General features: G+C 27.4%; 4 protein-coding genes across 4 annotated transcripts; all 4 read left to right on the top strand.

The window, feature by feature from the left end:
* Positions 1 to 6,085: 6,085 nt before the first annotated feature.
* Positions 6,086 to 9,191, top strand: LOC111037549. The gene is made up of 4 exons (XM_022320188.1): positions 6,086 to 6,268; positions 6,388 to 6,534; positions 7,157 to 7,318; positions 8,160 to 9,191. Exons 1-4 carry the CDS (start codon positions 6,200 to 6,202, stop codon positions 8,355 to 8,357), a joined length of 576 nt encoding a protein of 191 aa, XP_022175880.1. The 5' UTR covers positions 6,086 to 6,199; the 3' UTR covers positions 8,358 to 9,191.
* Positions 9,192 to 9,806: 615 nt separating this feature from the next.
* Positions 9,807 to 14,330, top strand: LOC111037544. Its single transcript, XM_022320184.1, has 4 exons — positions 9,807 to 9,875; positions 12,969 to 13,118; positions 13,573 to 13,734; positions 14,101 to 14,330. The coding sequence occupies exons 1-4, from the start codon at positions 9,807 to 9,809 to the stop codon at positions 14,290 to 14,292; spliced, it is 573 nt and encodes a 190-aa protein (XP_022175876.1). The 3' UTR covers positions 14,293 to 14,330.
* Positions 14,331 to 17,258: 2,928 nt separating this feature from the next.
* Positions 17,259 to 18,971, top strand: LOC111037555. The gene is made up of 4 exons (XM_022320199.1): positions 17,259 to 17,529; positions 17,973 to 18,119; positions 18,292 to 18,453; positions 18,693 to 18,971. The coding sequence occupies exons 1-4, from the start codon at positions 17,464 to 17,466 to the stop codon at positions 18,882 to 18,884; spliced, it is 567 nt and encodes a 188-aa protein (XP_022175891.1). The 5' UTR covers positions 17,259 to 17,463; the 3' UTR covers positions 18,885 to 18,971.
* A 2,376-nt stretch (positions 18,972 to 21,347) lies between these two features.
* On the top strand, positions 21,348 to 24,128 carry LOC111037551. Its single transcript, XM_022320191.1, has 4 exons — positions 21,348 to 21,410; positions 21,806 to 21,956; positions 23,198 to 23,373; positions 23,940 to 24,128. The coding sequence occupies exons 1-4, from the start codon at positions 21,348 to 21,350 to the stop codon at positions 24,126 to 24,128; spliced, it is 579 nt and encodes a 192-aa protein (XP_022175883.1).
* Positions 24,129 to 25,769: the final 1,641 nt, after the last annotated feature.

The following is a 25,769-nucleotide window of genomic DNA, read 5'->3' as shown; positions in this document are numbered from 1 at the left end:
ACAGTAATTCGAATAAAAACAGTGCATTTAAGTACGCCTGGCAATTTGAAGCGTATACAACAAAATGAATTTCTTATAACCTTATCGTTAGTGATTTATCTTACAATATTGTGTAAAAATTTAGCTTATTATTTCCAATAACTACTAAATTATTATTGCAGATACCACATTTTTTTCATAACACGGTAATTTGAATTATTTTTTTGCCCTCTTGATATCTAGAACCACTCTTCCGACTATCTGTAATTTTACATTTTTCATAAGTTCCGGCAACTTTGAATCATCGAGATTCGACTATACATTTTATTAGGTTATTACAGGTATTAATGTATTATAAATAAACTTATTGAGTATTTTTAGTATATTTATTATTTTAGAAGTATATACTAGTATATAAGTAATATACCTTAATAATTAATTGATGGATTTAGAAGAGGGACAGTGAGCTGTGATAGTGATTGATAATATAATTCCGTGTTTATAGAGGATTTTGGTGATTTCGGCGGTTTAGTAGATGTGAAAGAAAACTCTTCGCAGCGAATTGTCTCCGTATTATTCGTATCCCGTGCCTATAATTATTATTTTATTTAATATTGTACCTACCATTTAATCTCCACTCCAAACACATCACACACTTTCACCGGCCGGTGTCGAACACCCTGATTTCCAGTACCGTAAATAATTGTTTATGAATGAGTTTTGTGACATTTAAGACACATTGAACAGAGAGGTCGAATAGGAATAGTGTATGTTTGAGACTTAGAAATAGGACTTTTGGTGATCTCTAATAAATAATGATAGTAAATACAATATAATATATGTAATAAAAACTATAATAACAATGATAATAGTAATAATAATTAATAATTAGTTATAGTTATAATATTAGGATAGTGTTGAATTTTAAATATATATCCGAGGAAGGGATCATCCTTCAAGAAGTTTAAAACTATTGTTATTATTATACCCACCTATGAATAATACATGAATTATTTCAATTTATTTCCCCTAAGTACTCATTATTCCCAGCCCCGTCACATGAATGTTATAAATTCAGGGAGTAAAAACGGGTATCCCGTTAAAACATTTTACCTGGTTTTGAACTCAAAACCCATAACCCGCTAATAAATTGACCCACTTTAATACCCGTGACCCGCAAAACAATATTGTGCCCGGTTTCGGACGCGAAACCCGCAAACAATTTTACCCCGTTTTTAACGCAAAACCCACAACCCGCGTAGTTCACCAACTTTGTACCTTATACCCGTAGCTCGTCAACAACATATTGTACCCGGTTTCGGACGCGAAACCCGCAAACAATATTGCACCCGGTTTTGAAATCAAAACCCACAACATTTTGTACCCGGTTTTGAAAGCAAAACCCAAATCACACAACAATTTTTACCCGGTTTTGAACACAAAACTCGAAACCAACGACATTTTTTACCCGGTTTTGAAAGCAAAACCCAAATCACACAACAATTTATACCCGGTTTTGAACACAAAACTCGAAACCAACGACATTTTTTACCCGGTTTCTAATACGAAATCCGAAACCCACAACTTCTCTACCCGGTTTCTAATAGGAAACCCGTATAGGAACCCGTAATATTTTAACCCATTTTTACTCCTCTTGGACTTGTAATACTCTGTGATAAATACAAATCCCTTGGTGCCAGCAGCTTAGCTTGCTTTTCCAGAGGCACACACTAAAATTCAACACTATAGTAAGAAAAAAAGTGCGAATTCCGTGTTGCGACAAAATTAAGAGTTAAAAATTAAACATTAAATTCGATATTTCCTGAAATGTTTTTTTAAAATTTATGTCATATTGATGCATAATACACATATTTTTTTATAACATTTTTCTCAATGTAAATTAAAATATCATTGTAGTCGACCGGCATTCGTGTATTCTCTCTTACGACGTGGACTATGCCTACGGGGGACACCACAATAAAAAAAACGCGCCACGTGTAATACCTCATGCTTTTAAACAACATGGCTGATGTGATGTAATTATGCTGTTTAAAAAGCAAAGGTGGTGTGGAAACTTACGCGACACTGTCATCCCACACATCGAGTACTTTCAAGAATAATATTGATGATAAAATACTTTTATATTATTTATTTTATACTTTTTCTTTTTAAATTTCCAATAATAACAACTTATGAAAAACGTTTTAAACATTTTCCAATTTTTTGACCAAGCATACATTTTCTAATCTAAAATAATTAAAAAAAAACTAAACGCGAAATTGTCTTATGCCTATAAATAGATCAAAAAAGAATAGCCGTGTTTCGAAAAATTGTATGGTGCATGGAAATTGCTGATATTAACATTTATTAAAAATTGTATGTAACTTTAATAATTATTTTTTTCTAGAATAATACTAATAAGCTACATCGATTTTTTTCTAAAACTATTTTTACGGAAAAAACACAGTTTTTTCTTAATTTTTTGTTTGTTTTTCCTGACGCCAGACATTTTTACTTTTTACTTCCCCAGATATGATCCCCATTAAATTCATTTTTCACCTAGAAAATATGCTGCTGAAGAAAATCAAAGCATTTTTACTGTACCAAAAGGTGATGACAGACACAAAAAAAACAACACATATCATTGTAAAATCAATACATAGAATGCTCCGCTCAGAATCTAAAAGCAAAATGTAATTACATCAAAATATTATATTGCTTTATGTATACGATTCGACTGATGCAGTTAGTTTTTAAAAGAATTCTAAATGTATTGTTGTTATTTAATTTATAATAATAATTACAATTATTGTAATACATAATGATACTACACTGGATCGTCGTTCGTGCAGGAATAAAAGAAGCGTGACCTGTGCCTTATCATTCAACTTTTGTAAATTATCTGAATTTTTTATGTTTACAGATAATCTACAAAACCATGTTAATTATGTACGACATGCAATTGCCAAACACAATAAATAATGCGATTTTGGATATGTGTGTAGCAACGTTTTTTTAGTATAATAAGTAATAACTCCCGAGCTCTAATAATAACATAATTTATTATATTTTCGACTTATGATTTAAATGACCTACACATGTAGTTGTAGTGTAGTAAACATATTTAAAAAAAGAAAAATTTCTAGGAATTTCAACATGTCATAATTCGTATTATACTTACCCACCTTCAATACTATTACAAATTATTATCAATTTAAACTCACTTACCTTATAATGTGAGAGCCCCTTGTTGAATTTGGAACTCGGCTATAATTGATGACAAATTACTATTATTATACAAATAAATCGTTTCAACAGTCGAGCATTGTCCATTGGATTTTTGATAGTGCATATAATACTGTTACTATTTACTAAAATTATAATAAACATATGAAATAATTTTTTATACTCTGGCCAATACAGATTTCAATGAAATAAAAAAAGTTAGAATTGCGCTCATACCTAGTTCACTTATAGCGCTCCAAATGGTTGATATTTACTTCAGACACAATATTCTCTAAAAATGTAATTTTAATATTATGTTACTCACTCACACTGTATCCTCTAAGTACATTTTTTGATAACGAAAATATTATTAATGTTTTCCTAGCTTAAAGATTAGGTGTATTGAAAATAAAAAAATCGTTCATTTCTAAGGATCATAAATAATGTATGAAAATTATTAACAGATTTAAATAATAAATGAACTAAACTTATTCCAGATTTTCAAACTTGCAAAATTGATTTCCCACTCTACGGTGTTTGGAGGCCATAGCCATTACACTCACATCATGTAATTTAGTTATTACAGTTTTGATGAAGGTTAGATAACTGGACGAACTGCTCATCCATGTCCAATATAATTTGAATTTTTTTTTTTTTTTGGCTTACCTATGTGTGATACTTATCTATATGCATTGAACGCGACACGGCGACACAATATTATTATGATTCATATACATAATATATACACTATATATACGAGTACAAATATAGTACTTTGTAAATATTGTATACATTAGTCCAATAAAGCTTTTTTTTTTAAAATAGAGAAAACATTTAATAAATACTTAATATAGAACTTAGTAATCAAATCATTGTATGTCTAAATAAAAGCTTATTAAAGTAAAAAATTGTGAGTATACCGGGGTATAATTTACTAAAATGTAGATGTAAATATATATAATTTTAACACACTATTTAAATTGGAGTATTGAAATATTCGTAATAAAATATGAACTAACCTACATAATTTGGCTAAATGGTGTAAAATATTGTTTTATTGTCTAAAAAACTAAAAATATAAAAATAAATATCATTTATAGATCTAATAAAACTTTTATTGTGACTAATGTGGTAAAATTAATTTTGAAATCTGAATGAGTTTTGTCAACATTTCAAATGTAAATGTTAAAAAAAATCGTTCCAATGTATCATTGATGTATATAGCAACTGCTATTATAACAATTTTCAATAGTAATTAACCTTGGATAATATTTTTAAACTATTTGACTAAGTAGAAGTTATTTTAATTACGGTAATTTAAAAAAAAAACTAATAAAAATCAAAATGTATGCCTATAATTAGCTCTAAAATAGGTAGGTAGTCAAAATATTTATGAAATTATATTATGTATATAAAATGCTAATATAAATATTTAGTGAAAAATTCATGTACCAAAGGGTTATTTTTTTTTAGAATCAACACTAAAAATCAGAATTTAAATTTTTCGAAATACGTACAAAAAAAAATCACATAATTGTAAATCTGTACATTCATCGCTTTGCTCAGAATATTATTCCAAAGTTGCTTCTATGGTTGCATATCATATTATAAAGCATACGAATTCTTAGGGTACTCTGCCGTATTTCTAGATCATTTATATTTTATAATTATATGTAAACACGAGCAAAAACCTCAATCTGTTATTATCATAAATAATCACATGATTGCATGTTACGCATATTTACACATTGTTTTTTTCTAAAACCGATCATGGTCAATCGCAATACCTATTACTCAATTTAATAATTTACTTTGCTCATTCAACTGTGTAACAAAATTAAATGTATAAATATTATGTATATATTTTTATGCTAATTACACTTGTAGGTAAATGGTACTGTAACAAAAAAAAAAAAAAAAATGATTAACAAATTAGAAACCGAGGAGATCGATCTACTGTACATAGTATTATATAGTAGGCTATAATTGTTCATAATGTTTAAAAATGTGTCCTCAAAACTCGTTAATGTTGAGTTTTCGTTTATTTAATAAAGTTAATTATCATTTAAAAAAAATTTAATTTTAGATTCCAAATGAATAATGTGTCAATTTGAGTAAATGTCACTGAAGTCGATTGTCAATTTGAATTCAATGTTAAATAATTAATGTACTTATACGAAAAAAGAATCTGGGAAAAGGCTATAGATTAGCTTCTATACCTAGCTCAGAATCTAAAATTGTCAAATTGTTTAAAATGTTTTCAAAATTATATTATGTCTAAGAAATACTAACATAAGTATATTGTGGAGATGTCAAGTTTTTATACCTACAGCTATAGAACAAAAAACAAAATCAATTTTTTGAAAACTAGTATTTCGTAAATATTTCGCTTTCCCGTCATTCTTTGTTTAGTTTTTTCTTACGACTTTTTATTCCTTCAGAGAAATCAGATAATATATTTTCTTCCAGAATCACCTACAGAGTTAGATCGAAGCTTTTTTTCTGCTCAAAAACGTGATGACTGCAGACAAAACATATCATTGTTAATTGTTACACCAATTCATTGATATTGCTTCGTTAAGAAACCAAAATGTTACAGTTGAATTTTTTTTTATGCATTTATAATTTTATCAAATAATCAAAAACTCAATGACCAAATTTAAGGACAAACAGATTAAGTCATTATAGGCAATTACGATTGTATTGCATTCAAAATAAGAAACACTAAAGCGCAGTTATTGCGTGATGAATTTATCAAATTGATCAGTGATTATAACGATACTATTATTATAAATATTATAAATGGTTGACTTCAAACAATGTCAATATTTGGTTAAAAAAGCAAAAACTAACTATAATAAATATCATACAATTTAGTTATACTTGATGTCGTTTAAGCATTGCATCGACCAAAGGTTTTCGAATAAAAAGTTTAAACAGGCTATACTATATACTTATACATATACTGGAAGCAGCGATCCATTCCAGAGAAAAAATGTTTTTTATAAAATTGCTTTTTATTGTTTGTATTGGGAAATGTTTTGAAAACGTGATATTTGCTGCTGTAAATATACTACAAAAACATGATATTATTCTATATTATATTATTATATTATTCAATACTTGTATGCTTTACAACTTATAAAGAAATAAATGCGTTTACATGGCTATAATAATTTTCAGTACAATCCATTGCTAACTTACACAATACGATTTCAAAAAGTGTCATTTCAACCAAACTTCACTGGAAACTATACAATTGAGAAACATAGAGAAAAAGAATTCGTCAACGGATTTCTTTCACTTGACTCACCACAAACAATAGACAAGGTAGGTGACTATTACTATCTAGTATTAAAAAATTAGCTACCTGTGATAAAATGTTTCGGATTAAGTAATATCGTTTATATAATATATCAGGTTGACTGCCACAATGATTTTTGATACTTTTTACCCTGTGCCGTGTGTACAAAATTGTGTACACTCCTTTACTTACCATTTTTCTTTCCATGTACAGAAATGTGTACACGCCTGTACTGATTTAACATTGGAATTAAATATTGTGGCCCCTAGGACCAGTTTGTCTACTCAGCGAAGATATCAAATGGATATTTTAATTAACAAAAAAACAAAATTATAAAAAAAGAAGTTTTTGCAAATTATCGTTTAAAATTTGTTGGATAGTATAAAAATATTTGTTTATACAAGTATGGAGATTTGTTCGTGTACAAACAAATGTACACATGACAGTCAACCTGATATAATACATATTTATAATATATTATTATATAGCAGTTACATTAAAAAGATAATATTACATTAACTGTAGACAATAGTGTATATAAAAAATGTTGCTTATAATTTATTTATTTGATGGTGGTATATAAAGTTATTAACAATTACCTATAAAGTACGGTACAATTTGTTATGCGTATAAACCTTTTTTTTAAAGATTGTCGTAGTATTTCATCGTTGTAATCCAGAAGGTGTGGACTGTGAATATTTCCAATCATGGTCAATGACAGATCTTTGTCCTAAATTAAGGGACAAGAACCAAATATGGTCCAGTTGGTACGGGGCATTTGATCCACAGCCGGTTTGTCCAGTAAAAAAAGTAAGAAATATGATCCTTGTACCTACTAATTTATCTGAAGATATGCATTTTTTAAATTATTCCTGCTTTTTAATATGACGTCATCATATAATATTTAAAACTGGGGTATAACAATAAAATGTAATGATTACAATGTGATTATACTCATATTATTCACTCTATTGCTCAGAAAATATTAATTTTATTTGAAATGCAATGTTTGCAAAATGTAATGTAAGTTACCTAAATAATAATGAAAACAAGAAAAAACTGGAATATTTACAAAACACCATATAGTAATATTTGACCAAAAACGATTTTATTAAAATTCCAAAATGAACAACCTCGTATACTTTAAATTTCGACCAAATATTTGAATTATCAATATCTGGATATGATGAAATATAAAAAATATTTTGAGTCTTTTGATGAATATATATTATTATAAGCTATATCAGTGGTTTTAAGCAAATCAATCATTTTATATAGAGACTAGATGATCGGTAAGCCTTTAAAAGTTTTCATTCATTATGATTATTATAAATAAAAATATAATTTAATTAATATAAATGTATAATAAAGTACAGATTTGTTTATCTAATTTTTCCGTAAACCATTAATAGAAGAAGTCTTTGTTGAAGAAAATGTTGTTCAAGTGTCGTGTTTAAAAAAAGATTGAAAACCACTGATTTATATAATAGATAATTGAACTGTTCAATTCGTTTGATTTATTTTTGTAATATTTTTAATTTAGTTAGTAAGCTTGAACATTGTTCTTTAAGCAACTATAAAACGTACATGTAGACATAATATTATACAAAACATTATTGATTATTAATTGTTCTATACTTTAAATATTTAGGTGAATTCTTTTATAAGAAATGGAACTATTGATTTTGAGCAAGCGGTTCGATGGTATCCTGATGTTGTTAACTATCAATGGAAAGTGTCACAAAAGTTTTATGCTGGTGAACGTTACATAGGTACTTACACGTTTGAACTATCGGTGTTTGGCTACAGGAAAAGAAACAAAAAACCATCAAAACAATCAAAACAATAAAACATAATATCATTTTAAGTATGGCAATATTTTACAATTTACTTAACCATTACCAGACTATTTAATTTTATTAATAACCACACTTACAACAATTTATACTCTGAGCCTAAGTAATACATTTTATCATCTAACTATTATTATTGTTTGTACCTTCCTAATATTTAGCTCGGAACGATGGTGTTATTATACTCGCATTATAAAATTTGTTATGATAAAATAAACTTAACATTGTTTGTTGTAAGTTTTATTTGGATACACTTCATATCTGATCTTATGGAGAAAGAAGAACTCCCATCTGTTCATGCTAACCCCTTCACCGCTAAACACATACCTGTACAGCACGAAGAGAAGAAGGATGCAAATATCTGATCACCTTGAGGAACCACTAAGCCATCCAACATCATCAACCTCCGCCAATTTCTTTCACATTTGATCAACCTGGTGTAACTGGCATCACAAATCACCATACTACATCAAATTATACACCTATGTAAAGTTATTCCCTTATTTTATATTGTCTTATCTCATTTATCGTATGTAACCTTACCATTATTAACTTTTCTGTAATCCAAGATATGTACCACTTAATATCTACACTATGTCACTATGATGTAATACATTGGACGTCCAATGGCCTTATAGCAGCCGTGGACTGTTTTTGCACATAAAATAAATTAAAAAATTCATTTCTAGTATAACATATGAATAAATTGAATGTATCTAAATATCATGGGTGTACACACCACACATCGATAATGATAAAAACATTTTTAGTTATGTGAAATAGTCGAAGTATAGATGGAAGATTGAAAAATATATTGACATTTTAGAATGGTAACGGAAAATAAACTGTATTGTTAAATATTCTAAAAATATGTATTGGTTAAGCGAAATAAAATATTATAGCTGAAATTCCCAAATGGTATAAATAAATCTATTACGTAGGTAATTAATTAAATTTATTAATAATATTCCTATATATGTGACTCGTATAAATGTTTTTAAAAAAAAATAACAATCATATTTTTAACATTTTATCAAGGTGTCGACTGTCACACAGTTTAGAGAATATTATGATATAGTTGTTGTAGAATATGAAACAATTTATTACAGTAATACTTTCTACACCGAAATCTACCTATCCAGCTGAATAAAATATAATTGTTTCGAATTTTTCCTGATCTGTATGCCAATCCATTTAAAGTTGTACACACGGAATAGTGTTCTCAGTGACTTTGTTTGTGAAAATATACACCACAATGGTAAATAAGCTTGGAAATTTGCCTAATTATTATTTAGAACAGAAAATAATAATACAGTTAAAATCACATTTCTAAAGGCAAACCTATACATTAGTTGAAACTCAAAACGGAATGCCTTCGTAATGTAGTAAAAAAAATAGCGTATATAATTATGAATATAATCACATTGTGTAGACTGGTAGAAAAAATGGATTTCGGGAAGTTAGAAAAGGGTAAATGGGCCCCGAGAATGGCTTTGCCCAGGAGCCCCAACATGGTTAATCTGGCCCTGAATATATATATATAGGTACTTATCATAGTACTTATATAGCTAATTGAATCAAATTTGTCAGGTACAACACAAATAACGTGTATGATTAATTTAAACCCTGAATAGAATTATATTAAAATATTTGTAATACTATCAAATTGAATTTCTACCCATCGCACTACCATTTTTTTCGTGTATGAATAACGAGGAAGTCGCAATTTCATTTGTTTACAACACGCAAAAAAAAAACAACCGGAAATCGGAATAATATTTCATCAATATATTAGTATGTAATTTTTTCTCTGGAATTTTGTTTTATTCTGATCTCGTGCCTTTCCGCATGGACAGATGTATGAACAAAAACTATAAAGTATAATATAATATATTTTGTACAAAAATATTTTAAAACCATTCATTTATATGTTGTACACAGTCATATAGTACATTATTAGTATATTAGTATATAACGTTTACAACTGAAAGCAACAGTATTAATCCATGGGACTACTTCACCAAGAAAATAATGGCAACAACTATTAAAAATATGATATTTTATTTTATTTTTATGGGAGCATCACTCGTAATCGATGTTTCGTCTATGGTAGGTATTTATTATTTTGTAATATTTATATTATTATTATGTTTTTAGAATAAATCGGAAAGTTCAACTCACGATCAAACAAAGCAACTGAATTGCGATAAAAATGGTATTTATAGGTACCTATACCACATTATCACATATTTTCACATGATAATATTGTGATCACGTATGTACTTCAATCAGATGGAGTTGGAATAATAAAATATAATATTAATTAAATTAAAATTAACGTTGTATTTTGTTATGTTATGTATAGTTGATTTGAAAATACTTTTCATATGCAATTATGCAAATATGTCAATCACATATTATAATATTAACGCGTAAGCTCTAATATTATTTATTGTAATATACTAGTATATATTATGCATTCATTAATACAATATCGGCTATAAGAGTTATATGAAAGGGTTTGACAAATTGTTCTTTAAATAATGTAATAACTTTTTTATGACGGTCTGTATAATATTGTTCTCTAATCAAGAGCTTATCAACGTGACATATTGAAAATATCACTTTTGTGGCAGTAAAAGTCATCTGTTTCAGTCTTGTTTCTGGTGGGAAAGTGAATCAAGTTAGTTAGTCAAGAAAAACATTATTTTTGTTTTTTTGGCTTAACTCAAAAGCTAAAAAACGATTGTATAATAACCTTTAAATTTTCCCAAATTATTTATATGAACATTTTTCATACATGGTACATTTTGCCATCCAATTATAGTTCATAAATATTCATTTTTATTACTAACCCCAATTATTGAAAAAATAGTAATATCAAAGTTTCCTCTATCAAATTTAATTTAAAGAGTACATTTATCTCTATATACATAATTAGGTATTTAAGTAATTGCAGTAAAGTCTGTTCACATCCGGTCATATAAAAAAGATATTGGTATAATAGGACAATGGTTGACTATTACAGCAAAATAATAGTACCTAATTTGTTCTTTGGAATTTCGTTTTATCCTGGTCTCGTTTTGTTCCATCTGAACAGATATGAATTACTTATAACAGTATAACATTTTTTTTAATTTTTATTGGAGCACTTGTCATCAATGTTACGTCTGTGGTAGATTTTTATAGTTATATAATATATACATATATATAATACTTATGTAACATTTTAACTTAAACAAAAATCATGCAACAAAGTAATTTACTTTTTAAATAAAAATATCCAAATCCACGAAAAAAATCCACTCAATTCAAGTGTAAATATCATATGTGTTCATATTTTTGGTGAAATCCAATAATAAGAAATTTTTCTAATTTTTCAATTTTTGTATTTTCAAATAACATTTTAAGTATAAATAGTTCAAAATTACTTTAAAAAAAAATATCTTCCTATACCTGATAACGAAAATAAGGGTTGCTAATAAAAGTACTTGAGTAGGTACTACGAATTAAATTAAATTAAACTCCAAACTATTAAATTTTCCCTAGAACTGGCTAAAACTTTCAAAGTGAAAAATATAAATTTGTTTTACTAATACCATTGATTATAAATACTAGGATTTACAGTCAATGCTAATACCAATGTTATTGCAATAGCAACAGTAATTTCAACATTTATCTATATCGCAGTCCATTCAAAGTTCAACATTTATCTATCGCAGTCCATTCAAAGAATATTTTGTTTCACGTGTGAATAAGTTGTGTACAAAATAAGGGGATAGTATCTATTTGATTATTTATTTAAAATAGGCTAAGTAAACAGGAAATTGGTATAATATGACAATGTTTGACTATTGCAATTGTAATTTTTTCATTGCAATTTTATTTTTCATGGTCCCTGCAGTTGGAATTGAATAGTTATGCGGTCGACTTATTATTTGTATCAAACCATTTTAAAACCATAAATACATATTTAATAGGTACTATAGATACCGTCATTGATCAATTTAACTTTTACAACCACAAGCAATTGCATTATTGTATGCCACAGCTCAAGGAAATAATGGCAAACATAAAAAAGATGGCGTTTTACTTCATTTGTATAGGAGCAATTGTCATCAATGTTATGTCTGTAGGTATATTTATTATTATATATAGTTACTATTCTTTAGAATATGTCAGTTAGTACCCGGTATGGCGGTACTTGAGATCGAAAAACCAACACAATCGAACACATAATTTTATGGCACAATAATGAGTTAAAAATACCTAACATTAAATCATCAGTTTTAATTTAAAATTAATAAAAATAATACATTTTCAGTAGGTACCTATATCAGACGAAATTATTTTCATAGTAGAATGTTATTGAGAAGAAAATCTCAAAATCTTGATATATTAAATTGATTATTTTACCTAATTATTAGAATATTGAATAGGCCTATTTTATTCGAAATATTTAAATAACTTCAATTTTAAAGCAATGAGTTTTAGCAGATAATTCATATTATATATCTGCAAAGGTCTTATATCTGCACATAAGCTCATCACTTCCCAGGTCAACAATTTATGCTTAAACAATATGTATGTTTCATTATAACTTTTAGTACAATCCTATGCTGACATACACTGTACGTTTTAAAAGACTGGAAGTGCAACCTAACATTACTGTTAATTATTATACGATCAATCGATACAAAGAAGGAGAATTTATAAATGGCCAAATTACAGTCAATTCAAAAGAACTAATAAACAAAGTAAGTTCAAAATAAAGTATAAAACCATTATTCAGATCAAACTCCATTTTAAATTGTAATAACAATTCAACAAATTAACTGATTGATAATGTTGTTAAATTGTATTTATTTGTTTTGAACGTTTTAAATAATTATTGAAATTACATTAAATAAGTGGTAGTAATAGCACATTAAATAATCATATTTAATTAATTATATATGTATAATCATAATTTAATTAATTAATTTTATAATTCAAAAAAATTGGTCAACAAAGTAAGTACAAATAAAAGTATAAAAGAACTTTTCATATTAAACTCTATTTTGAATAATAATAATTCATCAAACCAATTTTCTATAATGTTGTTAAAGTATACCTACTACCTAGGTATTTTTTTCAAACAGTTATTAAAATTATGTATATTAAATAGCCAGTAATAATAGCACCTTAAAAAATTGTATTTTAATATTTAAGGCTGTTGCAGTATTTCATCGTTGTGACCCTGATGGTATAAATTGCGAATACTTCCAAATGTGGACATTAACAGGCCTTTGCAATAAACTAAAGGATAAGAATCAAGTTTGGTCCCGATGGTACGGTTCGTTTGATCCACCGATGGTTTGCCCATTAAATAAAGTAAGGAAGAAATATATTATATATAATAGTTAGTTTAACCTTTTCATTTGCTTTAATTGTCAAAAATATTGTAATAATATAAAATTGTATACTGTAATATATTTTTTATAATAAATTGTATTATTGATAAAGGTAAATAATAAATCTTAGGTTTAAAATCTGGGTTTGGGGGAAGGTTGGCTAGATACTTCAAATAACACGTATTACCGTAATATGTATTGAAAATGAAATAATATTGTAATATAGCAAAAGTTAAGTACGGCTTACGTAAACGAAAATAAATGGGCGCAGTCTATTTATGTATAATTTATAAAATCTACAGTAATTGTATCTTGAGATTGAACCACAATAATTGTATACGTTTAGGTGACTTATCAACTGAGAAATGCAACTTTTGATCTTGGTGTAGCTCTACTGTTGTATCCTCAAGTAACTGATTACCAATGGAGAGTAGTTCAAAAGTTCTACACAGATGATATATTTATCGGTAGTTACACGATGGAATTTTATTTTTTTGGCTACAGAAAAAAAACCAAGTCTGTTCTAAAACTACAATGACGTGTTATTTATTAAGTTGAACCACAGCATTAAATATAAACCGATTCGTAGTATTAAAGTATAATAATATATGTATATATTGTCATTTTAGAAAGTTGTTTAAATAAACGCCTAGGTGTTGTATTCTTGAAAATAGCCAAAAATGTCTCCAACCTTATTAAAATGAAAATACTGATTCCTTATTGTTTACCTCCCCACCATGAAGTAAACATTTTTACAGCAGTCGGTATCATTTCTTTGTCCACGAAATCAATTTAAATAATGCAACCGGTGGCGGAAATTAAAAATGATCAAATATGAAAGTAAATAAATATTAATAAGCACAGTAATATTATGTTTCGGTTTGTTTGGTTTCTTATTTTAAATTGTATAATACTCTACATATTTTTTTGTTTAAGATTTTAGTTGTATCTGAGGGTTGTGAGTTTGTGACAAAGATCGCATTGATTGGGTGTACTTCCAAGTTAACAGATCTTTGAAGGAAATATTATGATAGAAGAATCAAGTGTAATGGTCCCGTTTTACGACTCATACGTCCACCGATGATTTGTCCATTAAGTCAGACATAAAAGTTATAAGGCGTGTTCAAGTGGAGCAGCTTTCACCGAAAGACACAAGTGTGACGTCACAAATTCATTTTCAGCGGATTTTTTCACAGAAAAATTTCTGATCGTCCTACTAAGTGGTCTACATAAAAGGAAAATCCGCACGACTTGTGTTGCGTTTGTGTGGACAGATTTCAGAAAAGCTGGCGTCCAGTACTTATTTTATAAGATATTTAAAATATTTAATTTTGTTATTAGTGGCAGAACAAACTCTTTTCACTGAGGTAAGACTGATTGTTGTAGTAATCTCCATTGTAGGTATACAGTTTTTATTTTATCAAAATGTTGGTATAGAAGATTTTCTGTTTTTAAAAATCCAAAGATCAAGAATGTTGTTTCGAAAATCTTCATTTTCATGTTTTCGAGACTAAAAAATATAGATTATATGTGACTAATCATTAAGTTCAGCTATACCTACAAACGGTTACCCTATCCACTAATGATTTTCATCAAATTCACATTTTTTATGCCTATATTATAGGTAGGTATGTTCGATATTTCTAAATTGCTATAATAATTCTGTATTAAAATTTAAAAGTTCATTAATTTAATTAAAAATACTTTAGGAGAGAATATTATTATATATACAAATATAAATATTTAATTAAAATGTGAAACTCAACAATTCTTGTTCAGTCTTAATAATAATTAAGAACTCTATAATATGTATATTATATTCACATGTTTTATGGTTATTTTTTTTTTAATATAAGTTTAATATTAGGCAACAACGGTAAGTAGATACTTACACACACATTTAGACAAAATACCAGTCACTTCACTGCATTCTACAAGTGTCGATGTGTATATGTACTAGTTATTGATATTTAATCAATTTATAATGTTGTGAAAATTTGAATTAATAGTACTTACAAAATTACCAACCAACAAACAAGTAGAGTTGAATGGTTGAATGATAAATGCTTACATTTGATCGATTTATATTAATAGAATCGCCAAATCATCAGACACAAAGACTACAAAAATCGATGCATTCGTCAAGATAGTTGGTTAGAAATTGTTGTACAGTCTGTCGAATGTACCTTGTCGGAGTAAGTCAACAGAATAAGAAAATCGTTTGATGAGAAAATATTATTCTAAGAATTAGTAACAAATATCATCAAAATTTAAATGTTAGATACTCATATAAATATTTGTGGAGTTACGCTCACTTTTTTTCAACTTTTTAATCATGTAACTACTTCAGAGAAACCTTGGGCCCTTGTCCCATGTTATAAAGGGGTACTTGACGATAATGAAATTTTAGGAAAATCGAACATTTGATATTACCCCGTTAATCTTCTGCAGGAATCTATACAATTTTCAATAATGTTGTTGTCTTTAGAATGTAGATATATTGATAAACATGCAATTATTAGTGGAGAACCTAATCTGTAGTTTTATTACGTACGTCGAGTTGGTGACAATTTTACCGTATTTCCGTTGTCTTATACTTTAAACTAATCGACTCAATTGAGCAATACATACAATGTCAATTAATTATTATATTGAAAAGAAATATTATCATCTTACAAACTATACAGATGAATTTTTAATCACAAACAATTCAACCAACCTCGAACAATTTCCAGCCGAAATATTATCCTCGAGTGACGCTCAGTACCAATTTAGAGTGTCACAAAAGTTCGACGTTGGTGATAAATTTGTTGCAAGTGACATGTCACAAAATAATTAATTTTGTGACAGAAAAATGAAGCTGTAACTAAACCAATAATTAAACATTAAAGTAACTTTACATAGTTGTATTGAAATGAAAATCGTAATAATTACCGAATGCATAATCAAAGTACCAACCAAAATTCAATTTTCTACTAGAAACAATAATGAAGTTAAAAATCAAAGCGTTTTTTCTTCTATAAATCGTGTCTAAGAATCTAAAAATAAGCTACTATATCATTACCGGAAACCCTTTAAATTATACAAAAAATCAACATTTCTAAGAATACCTATGGTATTTAGTAATTAAGTAAATTTAAAAATTCAAATAAACGGTTATGAGCATGATTAGTAAATCATTCTTTATATTAATACAGATATAACAAGTATTATACCTGACTTTGCTCAATTCAAAATTCGGTGAACTAAAAAAAATTATTGTTATATAATAATGTATATCAAGGCTAGTTCATCTAGTTTATCAGTTTATCATTTAAAATAATAATATTGTTCACAATAGATCATGATTTTACTGATTCAAAAAAAAAAAATGTAAAATATATTGTGCATTATATTTTTATTTATTAATATTAGTATTATTATATTGCTATAGTTAATAGATTACTAAACCGAACCATGACAGCCGACAGGCCTTCAACTGGCATGTAATTAATATTATAATTGAACAAAATAATTCAAACTCAATCTATTTGAATTTAATGAAATACTATGAACAAAAAGGACATTTTTGTGATTCTCTTTACGATTTTCAATTCATTACTGGTATTTGAACTCAACAGGTTGTGTTAATAGATAGTTCTGCTGTACTTTGTACTCTTAAATGTTTATCTCGTAACGGAAATGCATTAGTAAAAAATACAAGTAAATAATGGCACTATTTAAGTTATTGATTGTCATTTTCATTGGAGGTTTTGTAAGGAATGTGATTCCGGTAGTAAGTATATACACATAATTAGTATATAATTAATACCTGCTGTTAAACTTTCTTGTAAAGGCTATTGCAACAAGATAATTTGCTAGATATTTCAAACCTGTGATATAGCTTAAATACATACAGAATACACACACTTAAGTCACTCCTCTAAAATTCTAAAATTGTTTATTGTTTTAATTCGCGATTTTTTTGACTTAAGAGAGTTATAATTTATCAGTCATATTTATTATGAATTAACCAACAAATTTAAAATTCATAAAGACCATGGCAGAACAACATTATTAAATCTAGAAGTGATTAAAATTTAGTCTATAACTAAATGAAAATAAATTAATAATAATATTTTAAGACTTGAATTATAGGTATAAAGTATAAACTATTATTTCAATAATATACGAATAGATTTGCCTGATTAAAAAATGTTATTTTACCACGATTTTCAGTACAATCCACTGTTAACGTATACCGTACGTTTTAAAAAAATGTCTGTACATGGGAACATCACTGGGAACTTCACGATCGACCAATACAAAGATGATCAATATGTAAATGGAAATATTACTATACATTCGAAATTATTAGTCGACAAAGTGAGTAAAACAATTGTAAATTAAACAACCATAATACAGGACTTACCTAATCGTATACAATTGTATTTTTGATGTGGGATAACACTAAGTCAATCACGTACACATCGATTATTGAAACATTTACACACTTATTTTTGTTTAGTTTAACATATTGTTGTCAATTGTGTTGAAGGTTATCGGAATTTTCCATCGTTGCGATGCTGATGGCATTAACTGTGAATACTTTCAAACGTGGACATTAACAGATATCTGCCCTAAGTTGAAGGACAAGAATCAAATATGGTCCCGGTGGTACGGTTCGTTTGATCCACCAATGGTTTGCCCATTAAATAAAGTAATGATAATTAAGTTGTTTGTATATTTTTTAACTTTGGCTTACTTGACAATTCAATGGTATTGTAGTGTTTTAGTTGTGTTTTAGTTGTATTATTTTTAATTATGATTAATTTGTTAATTAGTTTGTAGACAGTCAGTTCGTCCCGTAGTCGTAATCCTATGCTTTTTTAATGTTATGTATAAAAGCTTATGTGCAAATATTTTTTTAAATATAATTAATTGACTTTTTGTGTTTAGGTAAATTATCGATTGATAAATGCAACATATGATATTGACCAAGGGGTTCGGTGGTATTCTGATGTAATTAACTACCAATGGAAAGTAGTACAAAAAATGTATGCAGGTGATGTATTTATCGGTAGTTATATCTCCCAGTGTTCAATATTCAGTTATAGAAAAAAACTCAAACCGTTACTTAAACAATTGTAATGTATTTAAACATAATCAAATGACAAATGATAATCACTTATAAATTGTTCTATTTTTTTATTAAAAAATATGGTGCTGGTATATTAGATAAAATTATATAATGATAATTTCAATTATAAACTATTATGTAACAATATGCATATTATTTTGAAGAAATAAACAAAAATGAGCTTATCAAACAATATACTTTACTTATTGTATTATTTTTGACACCTAGGTAGTCCAAAATAGAAATCGATAAAAAATATATTCTTAAATGATTTTCACTTCATACTGAAAAAACATTCTACAAAATATAAAACTTCTGGAATAAAGGTATAAATGGTTAACTTGTCGTGTTTACTTACTAAACTCGTGTTTTTTAAATTTCAATGTGTTTACGAGTCATATAAGAATAAGAAAATGTGATAATATTTACAGCGCGAGTCACGTATTAAAGTATCGTTTAAATGTCGTCTGAGTGGTGTGAGCGACTGACTTTGTCTCAAAACATGATAATAACAATGTGTTCCGGACAACTGGTCAATACATTTAAAACATAGGAATAAAATAATTCCCTCATTTTTAAGATAATACAAGTATAAAAAAAAAGAACAGAATTTTCAAATTTAATATTTGAGATAATATTGTAACATAATGTTGACATGAGTTTCAGTGGCACTATCTGCTAGAGCCAAAAATAAATAATAATTAGCAAGTGCTGCAACTCTCCAAGACTGCTTAATAGTTGTAACACTTATAACTAGAGACTTACTTTAATTGACATTGCACCTGTGTTTGCACACAAAATGAATCAAATCTGATAAAATATTGTGTTGTATAAAGTATCAACCTGAGTTATGTACTTTCTGCATATTTCATTTCAGAACGTAGTTTTTATTTGCACAAACATATTTTAATTAATTTAAGATATAACTGTAAAGAACCTAATTATTTGGAAATCTATTTGAATATCAATTCTAGTATAAAAATGTATTTTTTTTGTTCAAGGATTATTTTGGTACAATATTATAGAGGTTAGAGATTTACAATATAGTTACGATTTTCACAAGCTACATAAATTAATTTTATGTTAGGGTGTTTTTTCAATGGATTTTCATATTTTAAATATTTTTGTTTTTAAAGGCTTAAAACACTGAGATTCAACACTACCTCTCTCAAACATTAGGTTTCTTAATCATTTAAATACTGAACACTACAGGATTGTATTAGCACATGTGTCTAGGGCCTACGGTTGTGTTAATCGGGGCCTGGACGAGTGTATTATATCATTGAAGTAGTTATTATTATTATTACTTATATCTGTATTGTTATTATATTATTATTATTATTATATCTTATTCTCACCGATACCTGTTCGACCGACATTCAATTGTGTTACTTATTTTAGTGAGTGTTTAGCCGTGTTTTCAACTACATAATATGCGTGTCACCGTGTCCGTCTCCGCATCATAAAATAAATCATGTTGTTATACCAAAAATGTTAAATCTTAATATATTAATGAAAAAAACACACATATACTTAATATATACAGTCCACTAAAAACCGACGGCAACACAATGTATTAAAATGGTAAAAACATCATTATTATATTGAATACCTAATATAATAATAATATACCTTCACGCATAGGAAAGATCCATGAAATAAATTCTCACTGGTCGGTGCCCTGAGGAATGATCTTGCTGGTGGGGTGAACAGACTTTATATGATTATTTACCACGCCACCGCGCATTGGCGAGCCCAAGAAGGGATTTGGGTTATATACCCCCCACCATTGTCCAATAATTCTCCTTACATAAAAAAAAAAAACAGGCGGTAAGTACGTAGCTAAACACCGAGCAAACTTAACTATAGACTGTGTTACTTGAATAGCGATAAAGTATACACAGAGTATTGAAACTAATGAACATAACTCAATACTCCGTGAGGTATAGTAACTATCTATATTCAACGATACTTACATACATTTTATGCATAATAGTGTAATTGTATAACAATGCATACCTATACTATTACTGTATTTAAAAGTCGAGTAGATAGCTAAAATCTGATGTATTATAATAATTGCGTCACGTCAATATATCACGTTGATCGACTATTAAAAATAATTTTTATTAATATAATTTATACAAAAACATTAAATAACATTGTTTCCCGAAACAAATTGCGATATTTAGTTATTAAAATTTTTATGAAGGTTATAGATAAACTGCATAGTTGTTTCGTGTTTGTGCTGTAAATTATTGTTGATTTACGCTGTGAGCCAGTAATATATAGCACGATAACGGTCCATATGATAATACATTACACAGAAGTTTTTGCAAATCGAACTCTTGACAGGCAGCTCAATAAGAGTAATATATTGTAAAAGTTAATACCTCCAATGTTTTAATTTTTTCCTATGGGTGTATTTATAGACATAACTTCATTAGTATACTCACAAATACTCTTGGAAAAAAATGGCTGCATTAAAATTTATTTTTACTTTTATCATTGGAGATTTCATTGAAAAGGTGATGTTGGTCAGTATATTATAATAATCGTGTAATAATATTACAAAGTACTCTTAGGAGGACTCCAATTGACGTATTTTAATGTATCTACTTCTATATTTTGCTCAGATAATAATAAAATAATTATAACGAAATTTATAAGGTTTTGGAGAATAGAAATTACATACTCTAATTTTTTTAATCTATAATTTGTTGCTATTGCCTATTGCTTCGAGTAGATGGCCTGGTGATAATAAAGCAAAGATATATAGATTCTTCTGCATATTCCTCTGCCCTATTTCGTGGTATCGTGGTGTTGAGCGTTGGTAGATTTTGAGCAATTATTTAGAAAAGATATTTGAAATAGCAAATTTAGTCTAAAAGGAGTATATACATTTTCAAAAAAATTTTACTGTGGTTTTCAGTTCAATCCAATGTTAACGTACAGTGTACGTTACAAAAAAGTGTATGCACATCCAAGCCACCTTGGGAATTTCACGATCCACCAACTCAAAGAAACACAATTTATTAATGGAAATCTTACAATACCTCCAAATTTTTTCGCTGATAAAGTAAGTAAAACAATTATAAATTAAACAAGTAACCAACCATGGTAGGTACTCACCTAGGTATAACATTATTCATTAAATATCAAATATCAAATATGAATTGAATATCTCATCATATTATATAGGTTTCATTTGAATTTTGATGTGGAATAGTACTAACACAGAATAACAGAATAACCAGAAGAGACACCTTTTCAGTTTAACATGGGTTCTTATGGGGCACAGATTTGCAACACCTGGTGGAATATCAGTGCTGCCGGTAGAAAGATAATTCCCATTATTCTTTGTTTCTAGCGCGACTGTTATTCCCTGAACAGAGGCAATTAGTAATTACTAATTACCTTAAACGACGATTATAAAGAATCTTTATAATCGTGCTTTAGCCTAACTTAATAAGTAATAAAGTTGTAAGTTGCAAGTTTGCAACTTGCTTACTCGCCTCAGTGTCTTTTGTGTTTATGTTCCAAAATATGAAGTCTGTACTCTGTAAAGTGAATAACTGATTTTTCAATTTCTGTGTTAGTTAATTTTTATTTGAATTATAAAATGTATATTTTAAATTAATAACATAACATTTTTTGTCTAGCATAGGTAAGTGTAGATCATGAAATATATATTTTAGATCATAGGTGCATTGAACAAATAAATCTCAAAATACATTGTAGGTTTAAACAAATTTATTACAATTACATGTATATAATATATTTACAAGTTACAACTACCTAGGTACATATATACAAAAATAAAAAATGTGTATTGTATAATATTAAGTAGGTACTTATACGGTAGATACCTTTATACATATTAGTAATTTTTTTAGTCAATTAATTCTAAAAAGTTGTATAAAATGGTAAAATATGACACAAAATTTAATAATATTAATTATAAATGTTTTAGAATTGATAATTTCCTATTTTTACGTTTAGTTTCAGATAACATTGTTCTATTTAAAAATTTAACACTAGAAAAAATTCTAAAACGAATAAATAATTAAATAATACATTTAAAAAACAAAAATTACGATTAATTTGATTTAATTTCTTAATTAATAAAATAATTAAAACATTAATTTCAAATAAGAGCGCAAAAGTCAAACTGATGTTTTGTAAACAATCGCAGATATATGGACAGCTGATGTCGAAAGTTAGTAAACAAACCCTTATCAGTGTGACCAGACAGAAAGAATTTTACATTTTTATTATATACATGGATACACTGATATTCCACAAAGTTGAACAGATTTTTGAGTGCTCAGCGTGTGTCCATTCTGGTTATTCTGTCGTTGTGACGCTGATGGCATTAACTGCGAATACTTTCAAACGTGGAAATTAACAGATATCTGCACTAAATTAAAGGACAAGAATCAAATATGGTCCCGCTGGTACGGTTCGTTTGATCCACCTGTGGTTTGTCCATTTGATAAGGTAAGCACAATGAAATTATTAAGATATTTTTTTACTTTGGTTTTCTTGAAAATTCAATGGTGTTGTCGTACTTAAAATTTATTTTTTTCAATTATTCTTTATTTTTAACTAGTTTACAGACATTCAGTTAGTCCTGTAATCCAAGAAAATATAATCGTAGTTGTTGTACATTTTTATGTTACACGAAAGTATAGAGCGAAATATATATATATATATATAGACTTAAAATTATTTTTATTTTTTAGCCTTATTTCCGTGGCCCATCCAGTACATGCTAGAAAATTCACTACTCTATGGATATTGATTATTAAAATTGTTTATATCTATAATCTATATATATTACCTATATGTAATGCAACTCTTTTAGTTTAATATTTCAGTAATCGTCAAATTACATATCTATAATTTAACAGTAGATTTTATATTTTATAAATTGTATATGCCTATTTAAGTAGGTTTTATGTATTAAACACTTGGTTTAATGTTTTTTAAATTATATTCTTAAGAACTTATGTTAAATTATTTTTAAAGATGTGTTGTTATTTTGAATAACTTTTTACATTTAGGTTCATTATCAAATGAGAAATGGAACTATTGATCTTGGCATAGCAACGCTGTTGTATCCTCTAGCAACTGATTACCAATGGAGAGTACTTCAAAAAATATACGGTAATAATAGATGTATCGGTGTTATGGTTATAGAAGTTTCAATTTTTGGCTACAGAAAAAAAATCAAGTTAATTCCAAAATTATAATATGTTATACTATGTTGTAGAATATAATATGGTAAAAAAACTCAAAAATATTTACACTTAATTTATATTCGAACACATAAAATTAAAATGTTAAGATAAATACAATTGCATATTAAAAATAAAGAAATAAATACTGATATAATTCAATTTATATAATTTTATCCGAGGTCTTACACTTACTAACATCTAAAATAAATTACAAAATGTTTTAGGTGTGCATAGGTGCAAAATATATAAGTATATAACGAACACTTTATGAGCTGTGGTTATAGTACTGGATAAGTGTGTACTTTACTGTTTGTTATTGGTAAAAATGTTGACCATCCATACAGCCTTATTGAAATTGTACGAAAACAGGAATAACAATAAAATAAATCCAGATTATCTTTTTATAACATAATAGGTGATCCCGTGCACTTTGTTGCCCGTTGAAAATGCCAAATCTATACATGAGATTCGCTTGTTATAATGCGAGCAATATATTATCAGGTTGGATATTATATTACACTATTATCATCGTACCACATGCTAGGTAAATCTATACTACTATATAAAATTAAGTCGCTTTCTTTTTCTATAAGTATAACTCAACAATCTTAGCAAGCGATTTGTGAAAATTCGATTAGTTATTGGTTATTTTTTACCAATAACTAATGGAACACTGTTGGTTATAAATACTAATTATAGATATTCAGATAAAATTAATTGTTTTTTTTTTTTTTTGCTAAACTAAATAATTTTAATAATTGTTTACTACTCCACGTCGATACCGACCTGCCTAAAAGCATCTGTGGTTTTCGAGTTTGATTGTGTGATTGCCAGCGACTATTTCTTACTAAAAAGGTATATTTATTCATTTTATATGTTTATTTTTATTAATAATAACTTTATATTTATTTTTTATTGACAAAAGTGGTACTAAGACCTTCAGCAGAGTGTCGGGTATAACAGTAAAAAATTTCAGCCAAATCGGTTCGGTAGTACCCTCGGTTAGTGCGGTCGTAGAAAGCCCTTGCTATTTTATATAATAGTATAGATAAATGGTATAATTATTAATGAATAACTATTGTTTATACCACGATGGTCACGATGATTCCAAATAATACTATTACCTACCTATTGCATATTTTTTTTATTCGTGTATAATAATAACAATTCATATTATTTGGTACCTATGTAATTCATTTAAACGGTGCTTGGAATCATATAATATATATTAATAAAATTAATTTTTAAAATGTAATTTGTTAAATTTATATTTTATTCTCATATAAATAAATATAAATTCTCATATATTGACCACACATAATGGATACTTATTACATTGAAACGAGGAAATTATCACGTTGATCGGCTATTGACACAAAATATTGATGTGGTTCAAAATGAATTGTACTGATTTATACAATACATTTTTAAATAACATTGTTTCCCGAGAAAAATTCCTAGATTTAGTTATTACAATGTTTATGAAGGTTAGATAAGCTGCATTGTTGTTTGTGTTGTAAATTATTATTATTAGTTTGCATTGTGAGTCAACAACATATTATCACGATAACGATCCACGTGATAATACATTACATAGAATTTTTTTCAAATCAAAATCTGAATAAACAGTTTAATAAGTGTAGTAGTGTGTCA

Source organism: Myzus persicae, unplaced genomic scaffold (genome assembly GCF_001856785.1).
Source record: "Myzus persicae strain clone G006 unplaced genomic scaffold, MPER_G0061.0, whole genome shotgun sequence".
Lineage (NCBI taxonomy): Eukaryota > Metazoa > Arthropoda > Insecta > Hemiptera > Aphididae > Myzus > Myzus persicae.
Note: the sequence above shows the minus strand (reverse complement) of the source record. Positions and strands in the feature narration are given on the sequence as shown.

Excerpts from the sequence above, each read along its gene's own strand:
- LOC111037549 (XM_022320188.1), top strand. The coding sequence starts at position 6,200 with ATGTTTTTTATAAAATTGCTTTTTATTGTTTGTATTGGGAAATGTTTT. Across the intron at positions 6,269-6,387 it reads AAAACGTGATATTTGCTGCT|TACAATCCATTGCTAACTTA; the intron begins GTAAATATACTA and ends AATAATTTTCAG. Across the intron at positions 7,319-8,159 it reads CGGTTTGTCCAGTAAAAAAA|GTGAATTCTTTTATAAGAAA; the intron begins GTAAGAAATATG and ends TTAAATATTTAG.
- LOC111037544 (XM_022320184.1), top strand. The coding sequence starts at position 9,807 with ATGGATTTCGGGAAGTTAGAAAAGGGTAAATGGGCCCCGAGAATGGCT. Across the intron at positions 13,119-13,572 it reads CAAAAGAACTAATAAACAAA|GCTGTTGCAGTATTTCATCG; the intron begins GTAAGTTCAAAA and ends TTAATATTTAAG. Across the intron at positions 13,735-14,100 it reads TGGTTTGCCCATTAAATAAA|GTGACTTATCAACTGAGAAA; the intron begins GTAAGGAAGAAA and ends GTATACGTTTAG.
- LOC111037555 (XM_022320199.1), top strand. The coding sequence starts at position 17,464 with ATGGCACTATTTAAGTTATTGATTGTCATTTTCATTGGAGGTTTTGTA. Across the intron at positions 18,120-18,291 it reads CGAAATTATTAGTCGACAAA|GTTATCGGAATTTTCCATCG; the intron begins GTGAGTAAAACA and ends ATTGTGTTGAAG. Across the intron at positions 18,454-18,692 it reads TGGTTTGCCCATTAAATAAA|GTAAATTATCGATTGATAAA; the intron begins GTAATGATAATT and ends TTTTGTGTTTAG.
- LOC111037551 (XM_022320191.1), top strand. The coding sequence starts at position 21,348 with ATGGCTGCATTAAAATTTATTTTTACTTTTATCATTGGAGATTTCATT. Across the intron at positions 21,411-21,805 it reads TCATTGAAAAGGTGATGTTG|TTCAATCCAATGTTAACGTA; the intron begins GTCAGTATATTA and ends TGTGGTTTTCAG. Across the intron at positions 23,374-23,939 it reads TGGTTTGTCCATTTGATAAG|GTTCATTATCAAATGAGAAA; the intron begins GTAAGCACAATG and ends TTTTACATTTAG.